General features: G+C 40.9%; 1 protein-coding gene across 2 annotated transcripts in view; it reads left to right on the top strand.

Moving 5' to 3' along the window:
• LOC117939861 (SPRY domain-containing SOCS box protein 4-like) overlaps positions 1 to 16,540 on the top strand; it is a 38,180-nt gene extending 21,640 nt beyond the window's left edge. For both annotated transcript variants that reach the window (XM_034865287.1, XM_034865294.1), the window contains 2 exons: positions 2,467 to 3,358; positions 15,214 to 16,540. In XM_034865287.1, coding sequence (XP_034721178.1) covers positions 2,650 to 3,358; positions 15,214 to 15,341 — 837 coding nt within the window. In that variant the 5' untranslated portion in view covers positions 2,467 to 2,649 and the 3' untranslated portion in view covers positions 15,342 to 16,540. The remainder of the gene's footprint in view (positions 1 to 2,466; positions 3,359 to 15,213) is intronic.
• The last annotated feature ends 9,064 nt before the right edge of the window (positions 16,541 to 25,604 follow it).

Raw genomic sequence — 25,604 nt, 5'->3', positions numbered from 1 at the left:
ATGCGTGTGGTTCAAAAACTGGTTACTGCCTTCATGGTTTTCTGAAGGCAGTAACCATGAGGTTTTTAGGAAATCAAAAGACTGGAGGGTTTTCACAGCTATTATTGTGAAAATTCCGTCTTCTCCCTGAGCTTGATACCCTTTCTTCCATAATAAATTATTACATTTGTTGTGTAATCCTTTCTGCAGCATATGAAAGTGCTGGAATGATCCTGGCTTACCCATTGTTACCCAGCATGTCACAATATCAGGGTAAAAAAACAAACTTCCTTATACAGTATACATGTTTTTTGTGTTTGTCTGTCAGTGTTGTAGATGACAGGCTCAATCAGTTACCGTCAGCTCTGTTGGGTGTGGGTGGATGTCACAGGCAGTACTGACGGTCAGGACTGGGGTCAAGTTGATTTTTGATATTCACCAGCTGGAAGTGCCTTTTTGATGACAGCAGCTCCATGTGGATGCCATCAAATATCCCCACAGGGTTTTTATGGAGAGTCTGACAGGAGCACTGCTGTGCCTCTCTGTCTTGCTCTCCAAAACACCCTCTGGCCAGAATCCCTAATTGCTGGGGCAGTCAGGATATAGCCAAACATTTTTTTAACTGGATACTGTTTTTTATAAGCTTTTCAGGACTGCAGATCATAACATATTTTTTTCCCCTTGTTTAAACCCAATCATTTCTATTTAAGTACTGCTGATGTTTTAACCCCTGCAAGATACTCGGGCAGACAAGTGTGAAACATCCGGTTTTATTATTGGAGCTATTGTGTGCGACTAGTGCTACCAACCACTATCACCGCTATGACAAGCCTAATACACAAAACCATAAAAACTAACACATAATAGTGTAAAAACAGGCTCTGACTTAGGCCTAATGCGCTAATGATACACAACACCAGATTGACTGACTACAAATTCAAAAGTGTGTGTGTGCTGTATTTGCATATGTCACTGTATGTATTAGAGATTAATTGGTCACTGAATCTGGAAAGCTATCTAAAACAAAACTGATTTCTCTTTTTTTCTTTCTTATTGCATTATCCCTCTGCCCCTCCTGATTTCCATAAATCATTTCCTAATTGTTTGGCACATTGTTTCCACACTGGAGCAATGCTTGAGGAATTGCAAGCAAATTGTGTGTGCATGGGCAGTAAGAGCTTTTATTTTTTGTATCCTGCACAAGCAAATTTACAAATGTCAGCTCATTGGTCAATAGCCACTGTGATTACAATCTTGTGAGATAAATATCACTCTTCTTTGTCTTGAAAGGACTTCATGCATCATGTCTGGTATGAATTCATTAATACTGGAAATGTAGAGCTTGTCACTTTTTATGGATTGTGGTCATAAGATGTCATGAGTGTTCTGTAAAGTACTTGGTTGCCAGCAAGTGTGTGTGAGTAGTCTGTCTTGTGTGTTGTTGCCAGTTTATCACGTTGTCTGTTATTATATTTTGTTTCTGGATTTTGCATCTCCTTTTACCTCCAGAAGTCAACAATATTTATTCTGTGACATTTAAACACACTCAAAACAAAACCTGTAATGTGAAAAAAAAAAAAATAAATATATATATATATATATATATATATATATATATATATATATATTTTTTTTTTTTTTTTAATAGATCTGAGGCAAAAATAATGAATCCCTTGTCGGTTCCGAATATTTGCCAGATGAGATTCCAATATGTGTGTAATTCAAGCTTCCCCTGGTGGGTCAGGACCATTTACTGTTCTGCACTTTCCCTGAAAGAGTCATGTGGAGACCTTCCCTGAAAAACTATAGGGGAAGGAGGGAAACATTTGAGTTAGTGATTATAGGAGAGTGGGCTAGAGAGAGGACAAGGTGTAATGTCAGTACAGCACATTTGGAACAGTGTCTCTTGACTTGGTCTTACAGGGAAATGTGTTTGTTGCTTAGGAAGCTGTAAAAGCTCAGCATGTACATATTACATTTGGGAAGACTTTAAAAAAAAAATCTGGATTGCACAACATTAGTTTGCTTGGTGAAGAAGTGATATTGGAGGGTTGCTCAAGAATTTGTCTCTCTTGAAAGGAACTAAGTCATAATTACATGTCATCAATTTAAGTTGCATTGTTATGAATAATTGAATGTGAAAGGGGGGGTGTTTTCTCAATTTGATTAACTAATAATTTAGTCTGTAAAACCTCAAACGGTTAATTCCTGGAGTCCTAGGCGGCGCCTTTTTAACTGTCTTGTTTTGGCCAAGCAACAGTCTAAAATCTTGTGGTGTATTGCATATTCTGTTTATTCAAAGGTCTGCAGCAAACTGGCGTCAGTTTACCTTTCATAATGGAGTACCTAATGACAATGATATTCTTTCCAATCCAATCAAAAAAAAGCAGTGATGCAGTTGCTGTGTCCTTCTATAAATTACTGATTAGCTAAGAGTAATTTATGTTAAACTATTTAGAGACATAATTTGTGTGTTGTGTTTTTCAGGAGTGTGATTTTCCCCTGGCTGAAGACGGCGTGTGTGTGTCCAAAAGCGCCTTTCCACCCAGGACCCACTGTGTTGCCATTGCGTCCATGAGGTAACGTCAGGACTTACCGGCCCCTCATTACCACCCTTGGTCCATCCATTTCCTTCCCCTCTGTCCCTTCTTCCCCTGAACCCACCCAGCCATGGGCCAAAAGATATCTGGCAGTATCAAGTCAGTGGATGTACACGGGGAGCCCTCGTATCGGCCAGTACGCCGTGAACTGCGGGGCCCAGATTTCTGTCGGCCCCCTAGGCTGGACTTACTGCTGGACATGCCCGCTGCCAGCCACGAGACCCAGCTTCGTCACGCCTGGAACCCTGACGACCGGTCACTCAATGTCTTTGTAAAGGAGGATGACAAGCTGACGTTTCACAGACACCCAGTGGCACAGAGCACAGACTGTATCCGAGGGAAGGTGGGCTACACCAGGGGCCTCCATGTTTGGAGGATTCACTGGCCGACGAGACAGCGAGGCACTCACGCTGTTGTGGGCGTGGCCACTGCTGAAGCATCTTTACACTCGGTGGGCTACACAGCCCTGGTGGGCTCGGACTCCGAGTCCTGGGGCTGGGACCTGGGTCGAAACAGACTCTTCCACGATGGAAAGAACCGTCCTGTTTCCACGTCGGCACCTACATATCCCTGTTTCCTAGAGCCAGACGAGTCATTTGTGCTGCCAGACTCTCTGACAGTAATACTAGATATGGATGAAGGAACACTGAGCTTCATGGTAGACGGACAGTATCTGGGAGTAGCTTTTAAAGGGCTAAAAGGCAAAAGACTGTATCCCATTGTCAGTGCTGTGTGGGGGCACTGTGAAGTATCCATTCGCTACGTCAACGGCCTAGATCGTAAGTAGCATAAGTCTGACACACACTCACACACACACACAGTTTGTATAACTACAAGTAGACAGAGTGTCTGTTGTTTAAACAACTCCAATAGAGTGATTTCTAGATCTCTCCAGCTGACCGTGACAACAGTTCCAGTAGTCACATTCTTCCAGTTTCTCTTATATTATATACATCTAAGCTTTTCAAGTTAATAGTTTTAAATTGGTACCTTTTTTAGAAGGTGTGTCAGATTTAGGTAAATATAATTATTGGTATCCGCGGATGGCCTATAACTATCAAGGGATTTAGATCTGGGCCAAAAGAAATTGACTGGGACCTCCCTACTCGTCATATTTCCTTGACACAGTCTATAACACCTGCTTTTCCTTGCTCCTGTTTATTTGCTGGCATTGTTCAGTAATAGAGCTGGGTTAGTGAGTTCCAGACATTAGGGCTGTTCGGGTTGACTAGTTCGAGATCAATATATTGCCCATCCCTATTCCAAGGTTGTTGTTTTTTTTTTTCCCTCTCTGCAGGACATACAGCTGATAGTCTTCGATGTCAACCTAAAGCAAGACATCCTTGCTCTGCAAATAGTTTTGCTTGCGTATATATTTGCAGTTAAAACCTTTTCAGCCTAATCCTGCTTAAATCTGTAGGTTCAGTATAGTAGTAGTCAATGTGCACACTCAGGTTTGAGTTTTATATATAAGTGTAATAACTTGAATTACATTAAATGCCAATAACTCATAGCCCTCTTTTCACCCAATTGTCATCCAAGTATTAAGACTAGTGACTGTTTTAGTACTGCTGTTTACATTTGTGTCACTGTAGAAATTTGGTAGTTTTTCACAGTGCAGATGATGAGATGTTTTGTTTTTTATGTACAAAACTCCAGATAGGCTTATATTTACATCAAGGCTGTAGAGGTCCAGGAGATGTTTTGTGCTACAACAATTTGGGAGTCCAGTGACAAACCCAGAGTAGGACAAGAGGGGAGAGGTGGAGGAGAGACTGGAAGCAAGAATTTTTGGAAATACCTGTATTCAGTTATAGGCTCTGTCCAGTAATATTTGTCTTCTTTTGTAACAAAGCGCAATTGTTTTGAAGAGATAAAATGAGTATGAGCCGGGCAGCTGAGTCATCAACTGTCATATTGACAGCCTCACTAAATTTCTAACCCTCTGTAGGATAGGTCATACAATCATTTGTATGGTTGAAATGAAACCTTTACTGTGTCAGATGCGTGAAAGACGGGGGATGTTCAAAGTTATAAAAACTAGGTCTTCAAGGATTACTCGTGTGGCTATTTTCCAAATACTTGCACCTGGTCTTGGCTCTTCAGAAATGTACAGGATTTAGAGGCTGAAGCAAGACTGGGGAGGCATTCCTTGCAGGTATAGATTTTTTAATTTTTTAATTTGTTTCTTCAGAGACCGTTATACAGTGCACATTTCTGCATGCACTGATTTATGAAAAGCCCACAATGAAATTGTCTGCTACTTAGTTTGGGCACAGTTTGTTTTTGATACTGTTTGTAGACCCTGGGCTTTCTACAGAGACCGCGTTTTTTTACAGTGTGGTCAGGGGACAGGCAGCTTGCGGATAGAGAGGAGACGTTTTAGCTGTATGTGGCAACAAATATAGACTGAAACACGTGTGACATCGCTTAGGGAACCTTTAATCAAGTATGCCCCCTTAGATTGTGTAAAGGCCCTCAGTCCTTCTGCTGCTTTGGCCTGCATGTTGCACCAAGTGGGCTGGGGGCGTGGCAGGCAGAGAGGCGCGGGCACCATATCCGTGGCTGTGAGCCGTGTGTGCTGGCGGGTGGAAGCCACTAGAGGAAGGAATTCTGGAAGATGTCCCAGTGTGCCTCTGAGCAGCGTTGCGAAGTGGGTAATGTCGGGTTAGGTGTGTGTTTTTCTGGTAAGCAGCTTCAGGACATAATGCAGAATGGCCCGTATTTATGCTTCATGAAAGTTTGGTTTAGTACAAAATCTGTCATGCATTTGGAAAATTATCCTTATCGCCGGTGGTTTATGAAATGTTCTTGCTGCTGTGGTACAAGCATAAGATCTATCTAGAGTAAAAAAAAACGCACTGCTTCTACCAAGACACACTGAATAAAACTCTTCGTTACGCACAGTGACAGGGCTCATGTAGTAGGAGCTGCAAAATAAATGAAACTATTTGTAGGCCGGTCGTGATAGTCAATAAATCAAAAGAGACTGGATGACCACTCTTGTTCCCATAGCGTAACGAGGAGCGAGCCCTCTAGTTACTTGTCAGCCGCATGATCTCTGTGGGGAGACGGGACTCCTGGCGTAGCCTACCACAGAGTGCCGCCAAAGAGCTGCATGAAGAGAAAATGCTAGTTGGAGAAATAAAGACAACCACGGTAAAACACTTAACCTGAGCAAGCCGGTATGTCCAATTTGTTGTATAACTGTAGCAACTAAACACAGCCACACAACAAACATGCACCTAAAACACAATCATCTGGTGTAGTTTTTGTAGGGAAAAAATACTTCAACAGATGGGCCGTTTCCGTCCTCCTGACAGTACACAATCACTGGGGTGTACAGGCAGGACAGTGCAAAATGGTGTGCCCTCACAGACAGCGTTGTTAGCTACATTGCTAAAGAGATGCCGTCCTTTAGGATTGTCAAGAAGCCGGCATTTTGAAGAATGCACGCCCTCTCCCTCTCGTCCTCAGGTGCACACCCTTCTGTACACATAGACTGCAATTCACTTTCGCTTTATTTGAACTAAGCTTTATGCTGGAGAAATTATTTTTAAAAAACATTTTTTTTTTTGCATGTGGCCTGTTGAGGCATCTGCTTCATCTCTTTGGCACTCTTTGTCTGAGCCTAATGTTTAATATTTAAGTGCAATTTTTTTTACATCCATTTAATTGATTTAGTTTTGTGGTTTTCAATTCTCATATTATGTATTGTCTTTGATTGTGTTTTGGTTTTTATTGCACTGCGTTTTTTGTTAACAGAGATTGAGAGTCCACAACGTTATCGTTAATTCCTGGGACAATTTATCCTACAGCAAAATTTGTTGACGTGACAGGCCTAATGATTAGTGCTGTAAAGTGTAATGTTACAATTTCTTTTGACTTTTATTACATTTATTATAATTAAATGTAAATAATAAAATCGCTCTGGTTTATGAAATTAGTCTGTTTTAGAAAAAGGGTTAAGTTAAATTCCATTCCTTTTTTAATCCTCTTTGCTCCCTGTAGAATGTATATGCAGTTAGTGCTTTGAGAGTGATAAATAATAGTTTGATTTAGTCTTTTTCCCAGACTAATGAAGCTTGTAGATGGCAAAACAAAGTTTAATAGAAACAGCTAATGATGCCAACTTATGAGCCTTGGTTTCTTTGTTGTTGCCATCAAAATGATACTGCCGATACATTAATTAACATCATATTCATATTCTCTTTACTTGTACATTAATGGCTACAATGTTTGAGATCAGTTGCGTTTGAAAGCCATGACTGTTCAAAGAGCTGTGTATAGCAGGTATGAGGCATATCTGTTAATGTTACAATAATGTTGTGATATAGAGAATGATAGAAACAGATCTAGCTTTAGTGCATCCTCCTGTAGCAACTGGAAGAGGATTCACTTTTTGTTCACTTTCTGGGTTCTTGGTAGTTCTCTTGCATTCTATTCATGTTCTTTTTTTTTAAGCTTAGACTCTTATTCTCCTTCTCTTGCTCCCTGGGAAGCAAAAGAGATAAGCATTGTTATACTTGACTCTGCCTGTTTTGTCCCTTAATACCCTGCATTAATGCAGTTTTATCATCCTTCCTGCATTTCAGAGAACACTTGAGTCCATTGGCCCTCAGTCCCAGAGACGCTTGACAGACTACTGAGACATTATTTTTTTATTTATTTTTTTGAGTTGAGTTATCATACCTCTGATTTGTGATCACACCACAGTGGCCTGACTCCAAACTCATTCACACCTGAACCGGACCAACGACGAGGAAGCACTACTGACCTGCTTGCCCCTCCCCTTTTGCAGAAAGACTCTATACTGCACCTCTCATTGTTTCATCTCCTCCCTCTTGCTCTCCTTTCCCCTCCTTTTTTCCTGTTCATCCTTTTCAACACTAATCCTTCCTTTCAGTGTTTACACACCCAATTGTGGTGGCAGGTTGCTGTGGAAACGGTTTAGATGACTTTTTGGGTGGTTAATTGTTGACCAGGCAGCTTTTCACTAGTTTGTTGGCAAAGGGCTGCCACTATGCAAATGGGATATCTTCCTTCTGCCTATTTGCAATTCAGAGCTGTTGGTAGTATTCACAGCACAAATTCCAGCTGTAATTTGAGCTTAGACCTTGCATGAACTAAGGTTAAACATTGTGTTACAGAAGGCTACTTTCGACCAAATATCAGCCGGTCAGTGTCGTTTGAGAAGTTGTACACACATGCAGGGGTTGTTGGAATTTATTCTACAGAAATTACTAAAATAAGAAATAAATATATGGCAAATAATATATAAAGCGTTTCATTCCCAATAAATATTTGAGTAACATGATGTTCAACCTGTTATCTATCAGGGCAGTGTTTAATGAGAGTCCTCTGTTGTCTAAGGGGCCTGGTGATGCATCGGTTTTCTATCACAATTTAATACATCTTGTTGTACAAAATCTAACTCCATTGAACATGTTCTGCACAGATAGGTTCGGTTTGGGAGCAGTGGTGATCGATTTCTGTACAAGCTTACCAAAAATGGTGATTGGAGGAACTGGCTGGTTTATTGTTTTTATTGCTTTAAGTTTTCCATCTTTTTTTTTTTTTTTTTTTTTTGCCCAGTTGAATGCATTCTTAGTGTTTTTGTTACTGAGTAAACAAAGCTCTCCTGGCAATTTCACCCTACTGTATGCTCCAAAACTACTCCGTGAACAGAAATCTTAGTTTTCTTTTCTAACAACTAATGTACAACCACTAAAATAAAAGGTGAAAAGAAAAACGACAAAAAAAAAAAAACTATCATGAGTATTGTTGGATTTAGTAAGTAATAAGAATATTTGGTGTGTGTGTGTGTGTGGGGGGGGGGGGGTGTTTGTGTGAATGCAAGTATTACAGTGCTTCTCTTTAAAATCATGTGTGCTTGGCCTCTATTTCCTGAGCAGAGTGAGAGAGCTGCAGAATGGGCATTGACCAAATTGACAGCAGTCCATGCTTCCCTCTGGAAAAGTAATATGAAGTCAGATATCGTCCGTGGAAGGAATCCCTGGTTCACTGTGCTATTGGTTTCCGCTATTGAGTCTACAATTCAATTTGGACACCTGCATTTCCAATAATGTATAGAGCGATGGTTTGCTCTGTTGTGTCCCTCTTTACTGCTTGCCTCACTGTTCTGCTCCAATTTTCTTTTTTAACTCTTACATCATTGATCTAATTCTGTCTGTCCCCTCACAAATTTCTCCACTCCCTTTTCTCCCCTTTGATCCATCAGTGAGAGTGGACTGGGGATGTGTCTGCACCTTAAGGTGTGTGTGTGTGTGTGTGTGTGTGTGTGTGTGTGTGTGTGTGTGTGTGTGTGTGTGTCACATACACCCGTCATCTTAAATCTAGGTCAGACAGCCCCAACAGTTTTATGCTAATCTATTAGCTAAGCATGGCCGGGATTCTGCACCAATGCGTGTTACCTGGGTTCTTGTAATGTAGGAAATACAAGAGGAAGGGGGTGGAGTTAAATGAACGATAAATTGGAACAAGTGCCCAGAAAAGATGGACCTGTCCTACCCCTTATTTCTAGGTATGACAGAACTGGGTTGTGTTGTCTCTCATGCTGAGCTGATGTATATGCTGTGCAAACATACCCACACAAATCTTTTGGGCCGTGGGTGAGAGAGGGGAGGAAACTGCGGGGAGCATATTGGCTGTCTCACCTCAGCAAAGGGCAGACTAACCAACGCTCCGCCGTCCCTCCCCTTCTTCCACGTTGTTCTCAATTAAGTGTTAGGTAGATGTGTTCGCCTGCCAGACAGCGGGGCTCTGTGGTCCAATGGTTCATCAGCCGCTCAGTCTTCCTCAACCACACTTTCCCACACTCCATCTCATCTTTAGTGTGCCATGAATCTGTCAGAAACTAGTCCCTAGCTATTACGAAAACAGGACTTGGGTGCTTGAGAGGAAAGGGAGAGTGAGATGGAAATAGATGGACAGTTACACGACTGATTGGAAGGAATAGGACAGGCGAAGAATGAGCTAAAAGCTCCACTGCACAATATGCTTAACTGCAAAGCTTCCAGCAAATTAACATGGATTCATTATTACTCACACCTGTTAATTCTGATTCAGTTTAAAAGTCATTCAGGTTTTTTTTGTGTGTGAAAGATGACATGCAGGCTGCTTTAAATAAAAGCAGGCACACAGAGAAACTGTTCATTATTATATTGACTTAAATTTAAATATGACATTACACCTGTCAAGTTAGTGTTAGAGCTTCCATTTGAAAGAAAGAACACCTTAAGGTCTATATGAACGAGGTCACAGAAAGGTTTCGTACTGAAATTGCAATTATTTATAATGGTTACATGAGCCAGTTCATCCCATTCAAAGCTTTTACCTTCTAAGGTCTAATAAAATAAAACTTTGTCATGTGTGTGAAATATTTTGAGGACAAATGTTACCAAGAGCCAACTTCTGTAACATAAAGTATTTTGTATGAATCTCTAATGGAATTCATGAAGCAGAATAGCCACGTCAGGTCAATTCTTAAAGGTCCCATGGCATACAAATGTAACTTTGAGCTTTTTTTTTTTTTTTTTTTCTTAACATCAATATGCGTTTCCCCAGCCTGCCTATAGTCCCCCCAGTGGCTAGAAATGACGATAGGTGTAAACAAGGTCCTGGGTATCCTGCTCCGGCTTTGAGAAAATGAAAGCTCAGATGGGCCGATCTGAATAGCTACAGACACAGAAATGGCCCGTCCTAAGGAAAGTTCATTGTGGGACTGGCTCTAGTGGCTGTAATTCTGCACCAAGGCTGAATTTTGTGAAACAACCTTCAGATACAGTACTAGGGTCCACTAAGGTGTGTGTGTGTGTGTGTGGGGGAGTGGTTGATAGAGCGAGGGATCAGTGAGAGAGTGACAACGATAGTACAGACTCTAGAGTCATAGAGAAACAAAGTGTCTCCCCTGTGTTTTCTGACCACGGTGGGAAATCTGAAGCAGGGAAAGTTAACCCTCTCCTTGATTTCATGTTTATGGAGAAGGGAAAACAGGATATGAGTCGGGGGGGGAGGGGAGATTAAACTCTATCAAGCCACGGCCAAGCAACGCACTTTGCTGTGAAATGTAGTTACATTTTTCGAGAAATGCACGTCAGGCTCCGCCGTATGGTCCAGCGTAGACGCAGAGCGGTACACAGTTGATTTGACTCAGGACCATAAAAAAACTGAAGGCAACCTTTACCATGGAGACCAGCTCGTGGCAGCAGGGACTGACTGGCTGGTCTTCACAAAGTTGTAGAGTCATCATGTCATCCCCTCCTTCAGGAGAGCACCATCGGAGAGTAATGCTACCAGGGTAGCACTGGTCTTCTTAGGGCAAGCAGCCATGTTTTACTTTTGACTTCTAATGAGTCTTGCATTAAAAGAAACAATTCATTTTTTCTTGGGTTTGATACATGCAGGTACAGAACTTGAGGAGAAAACACAAGTTCTATGGGTTCTGAATGAAGTAATTCTACAGTAAATATGCTCACCTCTATAGAAAAAGGCCAAATGGAAGTTTAACAAAAGGACACATGCAATGTCTGGTGCATCCGTGACTATAAACCCAGAACGGTGTCATCACACATTGGTGGTGTGACGAGCTGGTTACTATGGAAACTACCTATATGCTAGGGCTGTGCTGGTAAGGGTAATGCTGATTGATGGGTGCTGTTGGTGCCCAACGGAAGGTAAATCAATCTGTGGTGGGTTCTGCATTCCACAAAGGGCTCCACGTGCATCAAGAGTGTGTGATTTCAGAGTCCTTTTATCTCAGAGTAGAGTTCAAACGGTCACAAGGTGCTGGATGAATGGAGACTTGATTTTACTACCGGTTGTATGTAGTCTTAGTTCCTAATCTTGTAAGCTGATGTGCTAAAGCATGACCTTGCCTTTGCAAACACAGGGTAAGAAGATGTCAGAGGGATGTGATTGCCCTGCCAAGTACTTCTCCAGCTGCTGTGAATAATTATCAGCTGCACAGTCTCATTGGAGACATCACTGCACATTGTCTATATTCAGTCTGAATTATTTCAACATCTGATTTAAGCACTTTCAATGTTGATGTGACTACAGATTAATCCACACTCTACCGCTTGTCCCCACAGTGCTATTACAAAGGCTTTTCATTAAGCCCATGACAGTCAGATAGATCGGGATAGCTGTACTCTCATTTCTTTAAACCCGGTCAGCTGCTGTTCACTGGTGGATTTCATTATTTCCCCTCGCTGTTTCAAAGGTCACTTAGTAGAACGTAGCACAGGAATTCATTGAGTGGTTCCTGCAAAGGTTCGCCATTAGTTGCAAACACGGGCACAACACAAAGAATGGTGATTTTCTCAACGGATTCAGAGACCCCAATAAAGATTTCTGTACCTAACTGCTTTTAAGTAGGATCTTGATGTAAGCTCAGTCAACGTTTGATTTTACTTTTAACCTCATTTCAGACAAGCTCCTGCTTTCTTTTAGCTGTGTGTTTTGTCTGTGTGTAGCCACCACGGCAGCAGTTCATGCACAGAGGAATGCCTGAGATGTTGGTGTGCTCCGGTTCCATGAACACACTTCAGACTAGTCACGTAGTTATTTATTTTTTGGTAGGGGCCTCAGTTTGTGGTAATGTCGTGGACTTTTAATAGACTGTGGAGAGAAATGGTTCAATCATACTAAGAGGAGGAGGAGGTTTGTGTGGGTGTGTGTGGGTGTGGGTGTGTGTCCCTGATGTGCAGTAGCAAAGTTTTTTTTTTAAGGCTCAATATAGACAGAATCAACATAAGAAAATGTTAGTTTTTGACTGCAGTCTGAACACATGTTCACACTCCTAGTCATGATGCTATAATGCTTTGATGGAGCAGGTTCAGGCTATTTGCCTAGGACAAGACCATTTTGTCAAAACCATCCATCCATCCATCCATCTTCGACCGCTTATCCGGTATCGGGTCGCGGGGGCAGCAGCTCCAGCAGGGGACCCCAAACTTCCCTTTCCCGAGCCACATCAACCAGCTCCGACTGGGGGATCCCGAGGCGTTCCCAGGCCAGGTTGGAGATATAATCTCGCCACCTAGTCCTGGGTCTTCCCCGAGGCCTCCTTCCAAAACCATGGCTCCATAAATAAACCACAGCATCAAGACCACAAGCGAGTGTGTGCGATGCCTTTTGATCGTCATGTAGACCATGCAGGTCCGGCTAGTTCATAGAAATGGCGACAAACCTTTCTTTTCAATCTCTAGCCTGTCAACAAGCAGACATACTATGTTTGCGTGCAAAGTGTAGATGCCCCTGCTCATGTACTTTTCACAAGTGGACTCTGAACAGCAGGAATTCAGCCCTATCAGATGGTGCTTCCAGGTGGAGCTGCTTGACATCCATAAAGGGACAGCAGTTAAGAGTCTGTCTCTGTCTGAGATACATAGACATCACTTGCCTCAAATATGTTTCCTGGCTCGGGTCGCCCCATTTGGAGAAAAAAATCATATTGTGATTTACAATATTTCAATATAATGGTATCATGAGTCTACTTGCTTGACTATCAAGGAAAATGCACAAAATACTAATATTTAGAAACCTACAAAATTAAATAAGCATATTAAGGAATACATAGACTAAAAATGTGCCTGTAAAAATATTAATTTACAAAATTAAGTAACAAACAATATTTTACAAAATAGAAATTTTTTTGCTTGGCTCATGGCACAAATTAAGACAAAAAAAAACAATAAATAGGAAACTGACTAAACTGACGTAACTGAGTTTCCTAATGAATATTCTTGAGTCTTCCCCTACCATCCTGCATTAAAAAAAACTCACTGGAGGTGTGCACTACAGTGCGGATCGGGCCCGATTTTTCTGTCCGAGCCCGGCCCGCGTCCGACAGTTAAAATCGCATTTGTTTCTCATACTAATGACACATGTACGTTTGTTTGTGTGGAAAGCCCGCTTTTATTAACATCATATGTGGGGGATTATGTCAGTAAATCTGAGTAAAATAAATACCTTGCTTAACCTGTATTGATAAACCGCCCCAATAAGAGATGCGGTAATTCAGCATTCACTCACACATATACTGTACATGTTTAGTTTAATGCCTTGCTGCCGCTGCTGCTGAGAATGTAATAGGTTTACTTGATATAGCACCTTTTACAGACAAAGTAGCAAAGTGCTTCACATGATAAAAATTTGTAAAATACAGTAAGACCCAAACAGTAAATAAGCAAGCAAAAAAGAAAAAACAAACCAATAGAAATAAAAACCCAAAAGTTATAAACAGGAAAAAAGAATGAGTTTACACAAAAAAATGTTCAATGCCTTATTGCGCTGATGTGACCGAGCCTGACCCGAACCCGAGCATCCTTTCTGAAAATCTGTTCGAACCCGGCCCGGCCCGTCGGGTCCCGTCGGGTCCCGTCGGGTCCCGTCGGGCTCGGGACCCGAAAAAAATCATAGATGGTGAACAAGTGTGCTCACTGCCAGTTTTGAGGACATACAAATTATATAATTAATAATACAAATGGACGCAACCTGCTTTGTAATTTTTTTTGTTGTGTAAATAAGAAATTGTTTTCAGTTTGTGCTAGTTACTGATGCATGATTTTGTGATGGCCTGCAGTGGATGAATTAGTCTATGTACAGTTCAGTTACTTGTGTCATAGCAATGCATTTACACTATATGGCAGTGTCATGAATTACTAGTGGCATCTCTCTCTCTTTCTTGGTAATTGTGTGTGCTTTCCCATTTCCCTTTTGAAAGTTGATAGCAGCAGCAATAGCAACGGTGGAGAATTTCATCTGGAAACTGCTTTGCTAGGTCACAGGATACAACTTAGTCCAGCATCAGTGAAAATTAAAAGGGTTTGTTGGCATTTCCTCATCTTGCTTGGTGTCGTCTTCACTATTGGTCAACACAACTGTCACCAGAAATAGGTCCAGCTGTTAAAATACTCTTAGATCTGAGCCCCTTTCAGACATGCATCTTATGTAAATATTTCAATTTAACATGCAGGTTCCATGTCTGATTTACTGCTCAAGTCACCTACATATTTAATAATAATTCAATCATTACATGTTTATAGCGCTTTAACATATGACACTCAAAGCGCTTCAGGAGGAAGGACTGGATGTGCACGTCACACCTTCAGTCTTGCTAGGGTGGAGCTGGTAACATTTCTGTATCACTTCTGAATGAAATGCTGTCAGATTAACAAAAACACTGCAGTAGCACAAAGATAATTACACAGAGAAACTAAATGCATGTTTTCTTCCCCCAATTTAAGATCACAGCAATACAGTTAGAATCACAACAAATACTCAAGCGCATGTCTCCTTTAAAAAAGAAGAGAAAAAAACTCCTACAACCCCAATAATCAGACCAGCTCCCTTCCTCAATAATTGCTTTTATGATAACTGCATTGAAGAATACAATATCCATCAAGTGTCCAATGTTTGAATGGGGCTTTTTGAGGAGGACCAATAGCAGGTGTCCTCTGTCTGTAGGTACCACAACACTTTAGACTTTGGTGTCGGCTTTAAGTAAAAACAATTAACTGGTATTGCAAGGGTCTGTTGTCACACACAAAAGCTTGTACTAACTGTTTGGACCCTAACCATGTCGCTCCCCCTCTCTTGTCCATCACAGCGGAGCCCCTCCCCCTCATGGACCTGTGCAGACGAGTAGCTCGATTGGCTCTGGGTAGAGAGCGCATCCATCACATCGACACACTCCCACTGCCGCAGATGCTCAAGAACTACCTCCAGTACCAGTGACATCATAATCGCACGTATACGGGAAGAAACTGAGGTTCATGTGTTGTTATGGTAACCAGCCACCAAACTGAACTTAATTATAACCATCAGTCATCTGCTGAGGATGTGGACAATTGACATGACAGGTGTTGGAGACAGTGCTGAAAGGGGTTTTGTTTACAACAGTTAAGGGTTTTCCCATTTTGAATGCTTTTTATCTTCTGGTTTTCATTTTTTTTTCTTTTTTGCTGTCTTTTTTTTTCTGTCAAGAGAACTAGAGGAGCTGATGAATGAAATGAAGGAAGTGAGAAATTTAAGTTTCCTGCTCATTACATATATAAATAGTTCTCAGTTTGGAAGGCCTTGAATGCTGTAGTTTGGGGTGACTTATACCCTGACTTCGTTCCTGCACAGATTCTGTGCCTTCTCGGAAACACGATATTTATATTTATATTCCCAACAACACAGCAGGCTCTGTGGCGATGCAACAATCCCTCCAAGCCACAGGAGCGAGAGAGAGAGTGAGCAAGCATGAGAGGGAGAAAGTCCACACAGTTCTATTTATGTTAATGTGTACACAGTGCAGCACACACATATTGCATACACTATATGCTGTGTGTGTGAGTCTGAGCCAAGCATGTATAGAAACAAAGCCCTAACTGTTTGTAGTAAGAAGACAACTCACTGACAGGCAGGCGGTTACCACCTAAAGGCAAAAAGCAACTCCAATCTGGTTTAAACGGTGTGAATCACCCTCGTCTCCCCTGCCAGCTTGTCTCTCTTTCTATGTCTCTTCATCACTCGCTCCAGTTTTATTCAAGCCTACATGTTTGGTGAATTCCAAGGACCCTGGTGCTGTTTGTCATAAGTCTTGCTCCTGTAACGCTGATAGAGAGTAATCTGAAGGTGAAGCTGTGTTCCACTGCTTAATGTGCCTGCTCCAAAACAGAAACACAAAAAGCACATGACAATGTTTGTCATGTTAGAAGAAATTTTAAATGCTGCTTTTCCATCTTTTTCTTTCACCATCTTACCCTCATGTGGGTTTTTATGCCTTTTTATGAGATTTTTTAAATGTTTTTTTTTTATTTTTTTTATTTTTCATTCCACGAATTTTGAGATGTGTCTGCGGGACAGGTTGTCTTGCAGTTATAGATAGAAAAATACGCTGCTATGAGAATCTTTTTAAAAGTGAAAAAGAATTAAACGCCGCTAAACTCCCACTGCTTCACTTTTTGTGCTCCTTTGAGTTTCATCGATTCAGCACCGTAGATGTTTTGATCCATGTGGTAAATGAACTGCATTTATACAGCCCTGTTCTAGTCTACAGCTTTAGGGATTCAGTGTCTTAGTTACAACAGGTCTTTCATTGTATGTAGTTGGAGCCAAAAGGGTCAGTACTGACTTGTGAGGAGGCGTGTTTTTGTGACGCTGATTTAACCCGGGCCAATCGGCAGGTGGGAGTGTCAGGGAGGATTGATTCAGGAAGCAGAGACAGAGCGCATCAAGCGGACGGACGTGACAGGTCACACACGCCGGAGACAAAGATTTTTGGAAGAATGTTTCTTATTGAAATGACTGTTAGTTTTTTTTTTTTTTTGTCAATACACTTTTTAAAACCTGAACAACATGCAAGAGCGGAATGGTGCAGTCCCACCGACTGAGAGGCTGGAGCGGCACATCAAAGCGTGCTGGCCGTCTCGACTAGGGAGACACCAAAAGCTAGCAGGCCCAGCTCCAAAAGGCAAACTTAAACAGCGGCTGGGAGAGTCAGTTAGCACAGCACAAAATCCCCAGGTTAGCCTAGTAACTGTTTCTTTGTTCTACAAACCCAGGTTAGCATGGCCTTTGGAACAATCTCGCTCAAGGGCGACCAACATTGTGCTGTCTTTATTGACAATTTATTAACCTCGCCCCTGAGCAGTGATTGTCCAATAATAGCTTAGCAACTGTAAGTAGGTATGGTATGCCAGTGAAACCTCAAATTATTCCACATGTTGAAACAGTGTACTCTCGTTATCTTAAGAGTTTTGAAAGGTGTTTTTTACGTTTCCAGAAACAGAAGAACAAAAGTGTAAAGAATGGATTTAACTCTGCTACAGTATCAGTATTTACATCTTTAAGCTTAATCGCATGTATGTAGAATCTTGTGTGTATTTAAAGGGGACATATGAAAAACCTTTCCAGTGCTTGCAAACATACATTTGGACATTTAGAGTGCCTACCAACCCAAAAATCTGTGAGATAAGACAACCCAGTCAGTTTTTTGTGGGCTGTTTAGATCAGAACACATGGGATTCAAAATAACATGAGGATCTGGCTCCATTTCTATACATGATTACGTCTTAAATAGCCTTGAAAGAGGTATTTGAGAGGTTAGTGAAGCCTTTTTGGAAATGGGCTGTGAATAAACATTCCCCAGACCCTTCTCAGTTACAACTGGTGTCAACCAGGCTAGGTATTAACGGGATTGGTGCTAAAACAGCGCTTGACACTGAGGGAATACAGTTATATTCAGACAGTATTGGAAAAAAATGTGTTCTTTGAACATCAAACATTTTAAACCTGTTGTGGTAGAAACCTAAAATACAAGTATCAACTTAAAAATTATCATGACGTCTCTTTTAGTACACTTTTACAGCCTATTCCCTTAAAATGAATCCTCTGAAAAGAAGTCTGCTAGAGATGGGGGTTAACCAAATCAGAATTTCAGCAGTTGCTTACGCTACCTAGCTACAGCTGATATAATCCATCTGGAAATAAGAAGCTGATTTAGTTTACGTGTGTGAACTCGAAGGCCTGTTTTAAACATGTGCAGCAGGTCAACAGAAAGCTTGACCGATGTATCAGTTGCTAAGTGAGGCGGGGTTTAGTGAACAGTCAATGTGTCTCCTGTCTTATATAAGTGATGCAAACATTTGTAATGGAAGTTACTTTATCAACACAGATTATGTCAATAACACAAATGACACGAGAGCTTTGGAACAAATGTAGTTCCAACAAAGTCTACTGTGACAGAAAATCCTTCCTGCTGTCAAAGCCCCAGATCCTGGCTTTGGTGTTGAGGGGAGATGAGTCGGTTCTAAACCCAATTCCATCAACCCAGGGTAATCTTTGAACACAGAACAAAGCCGGCAGTGTGATCAAAGTTCAGCTCAGCCTGGCTTTCCCTGACACTACCAACAGAAAATCCATTAACGTTGTGAAGCAGACAGCGCAGCATGTGTTGATAATATCATAATAGCTCTGAGAGGCATCTCTCCCTCTGCTTCTGACCAGCACTAACGCAGGAGAATTGATGGACATAGGCGTTTATTGCTTCAATAAATCATGACCACGATGTGTGTATTGAACAAGATAGACTTTAAAGATAACCGGCCCAACGCTGTGCTCCAGCACATATGTTCATTAACTCTTTGACATCAAAATTAACCGGAATATAAAGGTAGAAGAGACTGAAATGCAAGTCACTCTAGAGAGAGACGAGAGCTGCCATTAGCTCCAGTCTGCTATTGATCTCCAACTGAAGCATGTATCTGCTTCAGCATCTAGTGCTGTTTAATAAATAATGCAGGGACTGGATCTGGAAAGCGCCCATATTATGCTTATTTTCAGGTTCAGCACTGTATTTAGAGTTTGTACCAGAATAGTTTTACATGGTTTAATTAAAAAAAAAAACATATATTTGTTGTACTGCACATTGCTGCAGATCCTCTTTCCACCCTGTGTGTTTAGGTCTCTGTTTTAGCTACAGAGTGAGACGTCTCACTTCTGTGCTATCTTTGTTGGGTGTTGCACATGCGCAGTTGGTAGGTAAGATCACATCAGCTAGATAACTCTTAATCCAACTTTGGTCACTCCCAGTCAGGGTTAGCTGGGTGACTTCTTCTAAACGAGCGCACACTTGTGGAATACCTGCAGAACAGGGACATGGAAGTAGTTTTGTAGATTATGGTGAACTAGTGTGTGTTGGAGCAGTGTTTTGTCATTGACAACGAGCTAGCATGGGAAGGTTAGCCACCTCGTCTCGGCTAGTGACGTAGAAAGCCGTGGAGATTTTAGTCTCGTATCTCACTCAAAACAGCATGGATGGATGTTTGTTTTTACAAATTTGTATGTGTGTGGAAGCACAAAATAACATCCCAAAATCCCAGAAAAAAAGTGATTAATGTTTTATTTTTATTTTCTTAATATGGGCACTTTAAAGGATTATTGAACAGGCTTGTTTGATGGGGGTAAAAGTGACTTGGCTATGCTACATCCATATTTAGCTGTCTGATGACAATGAGACTTCACTTCAATTCATCTCGCTGTCATTTCCTCTGCCGCCTCCTCTTCCACCACACTCTGCCAACTTTCTGTTGTGTCTCCCTTTTACACGGCTCTCCTCAGGCTATTTCAATCCTCCAATACCTGTTTCCGTTTCTCAAAAGCATATTTTCCACCATAGAGCTTTATCTTTTGCCTCACCTGCTTTGACTGGAGGTAAATATTTAGTTTCAGTTATGACAAAATGACTGGATAAAATATTTGTCCATCACAATGCTGTTCTCCAGCCTCCCCCCCACCCCCCACCCCCCACCCACATGAATGTTATATGGAGAGTGACAGTGAGCTGAGGAAGAGATGGATGGTTGGAGGCCGGCTGTATGCTTCAGAGACGGCAGAGATCCATAATATATGGAGGAAAACACTGCTTCGCTTTGCTTTGTAAGTCAAGTTTAAGCTTACATTTCATATTTTTCCTCGCTCTTGGTTCTCTCCTCAAGATCACATATGGAGATATCTTCAGAGGAAAAAGTCCCTTAAAGTGAAGGATGTTCCTTTGACCTACTGATGAATTTGTGCACAGTCACAGATAAAGATTTTACTTTACCACGTGCATGTCCAATAAATGTTCAGCACCAACATTAAAGTTGCATTTGTTTGTGATTCATCTTATTTAAGAGTTTCAGAAAAAAGACTAAACATGACATTTGGACTTTGTATGGTATGTTTTTCACAACTTTTGAGAACATATAAAGAAACTTCAAAAGAGGATTGGTTTCAAATATGGGAGGGACACATTTAAATTAATTGAGCAAATAAATTACACTTAAATTGTTTGTTTTTTATGGTAATCGTAGTATAACAAAAACTAGAAATGCTATTAGGCCTCTATATTGTAACCCTACTTAAAATCCTTTTTAGTTTCCTTTATATACACCTGATATGTTGAGATCTACTATCTCTACTACTGTGCTTAACTCTCTTATGTTTGAATGATGTTCTGTTCTAGCATCTCTTTAGGAAAATATTATCTGGAAATTAAAATGTAGATTAACTGTTTTTTAGTGTAAATCCATTTTTAGCTCTAAATTGTGTCCATAGGTATTCCTGTCAATTGCATTTTGCCCCAACAAGCTTCGAAATACACCAAAGTGACGCCAACTTGAGCGTATATAATACGTCTCCATAACAGCAGGCGCTGTAATGTTTAAATTTTAAACTGATTGGACAAACGCGTCATGTGGGTCTGTGAGAAATAGAGACCAACATGCAGTTGTGGAATCTGTCTTCATTTCAGATGGACAAATGTCAGTTTAAAACATTTTTGTCAGATTTTGAGTTTGTCCCACTCATCATTTCTGGGTTAGCGCTCCACCAATCAGATTGGTCATTGAGTCTGAATGCTGCTTTCCAATAGAGCAAGTCAAATTGGCCCACTGGTTATATCAAACATCAGATCGTCAATTTTAAAAAGATGGGACCAGCAAATGTCCATCATTTTTTCTTAAGAAGTAACAATGTACAAAACAAGCGATACATTGATACAATTGATATTTCTTTTGACCAAGTCTGTTTGTTGACTAATTGCTTCAGCAATAGATTTCATTTCAATATGTGGAACAGCAGCTCCGCCTCAGTGACAGCACACTCTCAGCAGCTATTAGACCGGAGCTCAGAACGCTCTTTAAATGCTACCTGAACAGTTTGTTCCCTCGGCTGGAACACGGTGCTGATAATGGGAGGAAAAGTAAAAAGAAAAGGTAGGAATGGGGAAGAGAGGGGATTAGTGAAGAGGAGAGTGAATGGATTTGAAGGAGGACTGGTACTGTCAGTGGCAGAGTGAAAATGGAAGAAGAAAATGTGGAAAGAAAAATACAATGAGGTGACGATGGAACAATCAAAGAATGAAGGGCTATTTTCAGCTGCACTGTGTACTTTCTCAACAAAATGGCACAGCCACTTTTTAGTAGGGAAAATATGGAAGAAAGCTTCAGAGATATAAAAATCAAATTCACGGAGGCTAAAACCTCATCTTGAGGGTTCTTTGTGTTTTGTTGTTTATCAGCCTAATGAGCATACTAATGGGCAGAACATTCTAATTTCGGCAACCCCAATCCCGGCTAGTTTTGAATGTTGCCCGGGTACCTTGAGCTTTGTGAAGGTATGCATGAGTCATCCTTTTAACTCTCTGTCACACACACACACACACACACACACACACTCACAGCAGGGGAGCTCAGTGTGAGGCCCAATAACAGTATGGTGCCTTTTCTTATCCATTCTTCATCTTCTTCTGTCTATTTCCCCTGTAGCAACAGTGTCTCCCTCGGTACATCTTCAACTTTTTTTTCTGGGTAAAATAGGGAATTTGCTAGAAGCGCATCACTTTTTTTCCCTTTTTAACTTAAAAGTTGTGAGTGAGTGGTAAAACAAGCTGGTATGAAGCTCCAATTGAGTGTGCTTGCTTGTTACTATATTTCCAGTTGGACCTCCTGCCTACTATCCCAACCTTTTCAAATGTCACCCTATACCTACTTAGGCAAAAACAAACCACCTTGCCGCAAGGGTGGATTTAAATTTAGTGATAGCATACCCCTGGGTGCACACACACACTCTCTCACACACACACATACACACCTAGGTTAATAACAGGCCACAGCCTCCAGGCAATACAACTGACTCTCACCTGTGTGTCCAATTTCTATTCTTAGACATTGTGGTTTTGAGCGCGTGCACATTGGCAGTTTCACCAAACCACTTGGCTGAGAGGATGCCCTTATAATCTCATCAGAGCAACACACAGCAGCCACTGTTATCTTCACAACTGATTCTGTCCCAAAGGTTTTTTTCAATCCTTCACATCTACGCACACACTGTGTGTGACGTCAGTGTGCAGTGTACAATGTCATCTGTGCCCACTGGCCTGTTCTGCTTCCTTCACATTGAGTCCACTGCACCTTATGTAAATATACAAGCAGCCAATGACAGGCAGGATATGGGGTTCATGACCGGTAATGCTGTTATCCTGGTTTTGATAGATTCTTTGCAACAAAAACAAGAATGTTTCTATTTCCACATAAAGACTTCCTGATTTTTTTTGCTTTTATTTTATATTTATTTTTTTCGTTTTACAGAAAAGCTTCTGGTTCACTGGATCCATGTTGGATAGTGGGGGTGACATGTCCTATTTTAATTTATTAGAAACGCATGAAATACAAAATCACTTTGTACCACATCTGCATATGAATGGCCTCGACTCAAGATTGATCAGGAAGGATTCAGCATTTGAAATATTACTGCTGCCATCTTTTGGCCGTCTGCACTTACTACAACACTGTGGCTTTATTCACTCAGGTGTGCTAAGAAAGAGAGTTTTTAAAAGGTGTTTCCGGTGATTTATTACTGCACTGCAATATAATTTGTGGAATCACAAAATACAGGTAGGTTAAGGTTGCAAAGTATTATTTTCATGGTGGGTTTTATCTATGAAATTTCTGAAAATAGTAAAACAAAGAAATGTCCATCCCATGTTCCCAGAGCCTATGGTGACATTTTATCAACATCATCTGTCCAACATACAGTCCAAAACCTAAATGTATTCTATTTTGATATTCGACTGAGAAAAAGCAGCAAATCATCGCACTGAAGAAGATGGAGTGTTTGTTGGCATTTATTTGATCTAATGAATTACCACATTTTTGTTTATTTCATGTTCTGTTAATTGACCTATTTCTTTGAAAATCATTTATAATTCAAGTCAAAAGTAACACAGCAGAGGCAAAGACATCTCAAAACTCTGGATCCTACATTTCCCATGATGCAACCAATAGTATATTCTTATTATACCTTACGTTGTAATTGCCAATTTATTTTAAACTCTATGCCCCAGTTTACAACGTTGGATTAATATCATACCGTGTATGCCTAGATAACATCAATGACATCACCATGACGTCTTCTTTTCTCAGACGTAGTACTCCACATGACGAGTAAAATGACCTTCAAGTGTAAAAGTGGTGGAGCCCCTCCTTTAATTTAGTGCCTTTAACTTTAAGTTGAGTGATTTGAACCTAGCCTAGAAATCCAGACAAGCAAATGTAATTTGCAGCTAGTGTTGTCTAACAGCTCTCCGTTGGCTTGCGAGCTGAAAAAATCTAATTCTGGTCAGGCCAATCACATCGTGTATAGAGTCAGTGGGCGGGCTTTGAGACTTTGAGATAAGCACTGAACTCAATCTTAAAAAAGGAAGAAAAAAAGTTTCACCTTAACTAGCGTTGCTCTGGTTGGTTGTAGCGCTGTCCTATTGCGTGCTGAGGGAATTTGAAAATCCGTTTATCCCGCCCCTCGGATTGAGCCCTGCCAATGGTGAGTTCCCAGAACCAACATCTTGATGTTTTCATAATTAGGTGATTCATATTAGCTTAATTTGTTTGGAGTGACAAACTCATTTTCCAGACACTACTCTTATGGTAGCTTCTCAATTAGATTAACGTGGATTAAGTTTTTCCTTGACAGTGAAGTCGTCTGAATAGTTTGACAGTATAAACCAGACATGTAATCCCATGTTGGTAAGAGGATTTGTTTATGAAGTGATAATGAAAGGGATTTACCGTGTTTGAAATATGTTAATGTATAGCCTACATGCATATTCTGCTGCGAGGAGGACGATAAGACATTGTAGAAGATGACAAGACAAGCTTAAGGTTCACTTACTCGCTTTCGATCATCACTTCATCAGCAAAATGAGTGTGCTTAGTTGCCATGGAAATGTAGAACATGATTGGAAGCACTTATGACTTAGATGCTTAACATGTTTTAGCTCATTGTACAGTAGGTTACATTCCTTTCTGAAAGAAAACTCTGAACAAAGCCTCTCTCATCGGTTTTAATTGGTATCGCAAATGTGCATCATAAATTGTAACACTGTTTTCCTTTCTGAAGAAGTATGTGTGTGTGAACCTACCTTAAACCAATCCTAATTCCCAATGGAGCCTTGGCTTTATCTATCTCCTCTCACATATTCCAGGTGAGTGGAGCGATCGTTTGAAAATGTGTATATCCTTGTGGGTCTCATTAAACCTTTAGAACATTGGGAACTGAACCCTGCTGTGTGTCGCTTTGACCTCGTAACTGCTTTCAGAATCCACTTAAAGAGGTCAAGCCTGTAAAGGATCGGATACCACTCACAAAGCAATAGTGATTGGATTGTTACATAACAGTTATGGATTTCCAGCCTTTTTCGGAGAATATGTTTTATCAATGTTACCGCATCGGCTATCGGTCTGGTGACGATTAAGCTTCTCAGGGCAACTGTTACGGGGTTCTTGTGTAGCCAGCGGATATCTTGATAACTGATATCTGGGTCAAGGCGACTTCTGTGTGCCAGTGATTGTTTACTGGCACACAGATGAGCAACTTGAGTCGTGAGGATTGTGCTTTGGGGTGGCAGTAGCTCAGCCTATAGGGAGTTGGGTTGGGAACCGGAGGGTCGCGGGTTCAAGTCCCCACTCCATAAAGTACGGAGTTGGGAGCTGGAGAGATGCCACTTCAATGCCAGGTACTGCTCACTCTCTCTGACGTCTCTCCATCTCTGCATGAATTGTGTGTGTGTGTGTGTGTGTGTGTGTGTGTGTGTGTGTGTGTGTGTGTGTGTGTGTGTGTGAAGCCTTTGTGTGGGGATTCTAACAAAAAAACAAAACAGAGTGTAAATTGTAATTTCCCCAATGGGATTCAATAAACAGTAGAAATTAAATTAATGAGCTTTATTCGTAATAATTCTACGTGCTTAACATAAAACATTAAAGAGCAGTTAAAAATGAAAAACAGATCAAATGCAAGAATAAACATTACAGTGCAGTGTAAGAAATGAACGATTATTCAAAGAAAGGCAGCATCAAAAAAGGTCTTCAGCCTTGATTTAAAAGACCTGAGAGTTTGTTCCCAGATTGGAGCATTGAACTAAACTCTGTTTATAGAATATGATGGATGGATTGCTGTAGATTAAACTGCCCCAAC

Source organism: Etheostoma cragini, chromosome 3, assembly GCF_013103735.1.
Source record: "Etheostoma cragini isolate CJK2018 chromosome 3, CSU_Ecrag_1.0, whole genome shotgun sequence".
Lineage (NCBI taxonomy): Eukaryota > Metazoa > Chordata > Actinopteri > Perciformes > Percidae > Etheostoma > Etheostoma cragini.
This window is presented reverse-complemented; position numbering and strand designations above follow the sequence as displayed.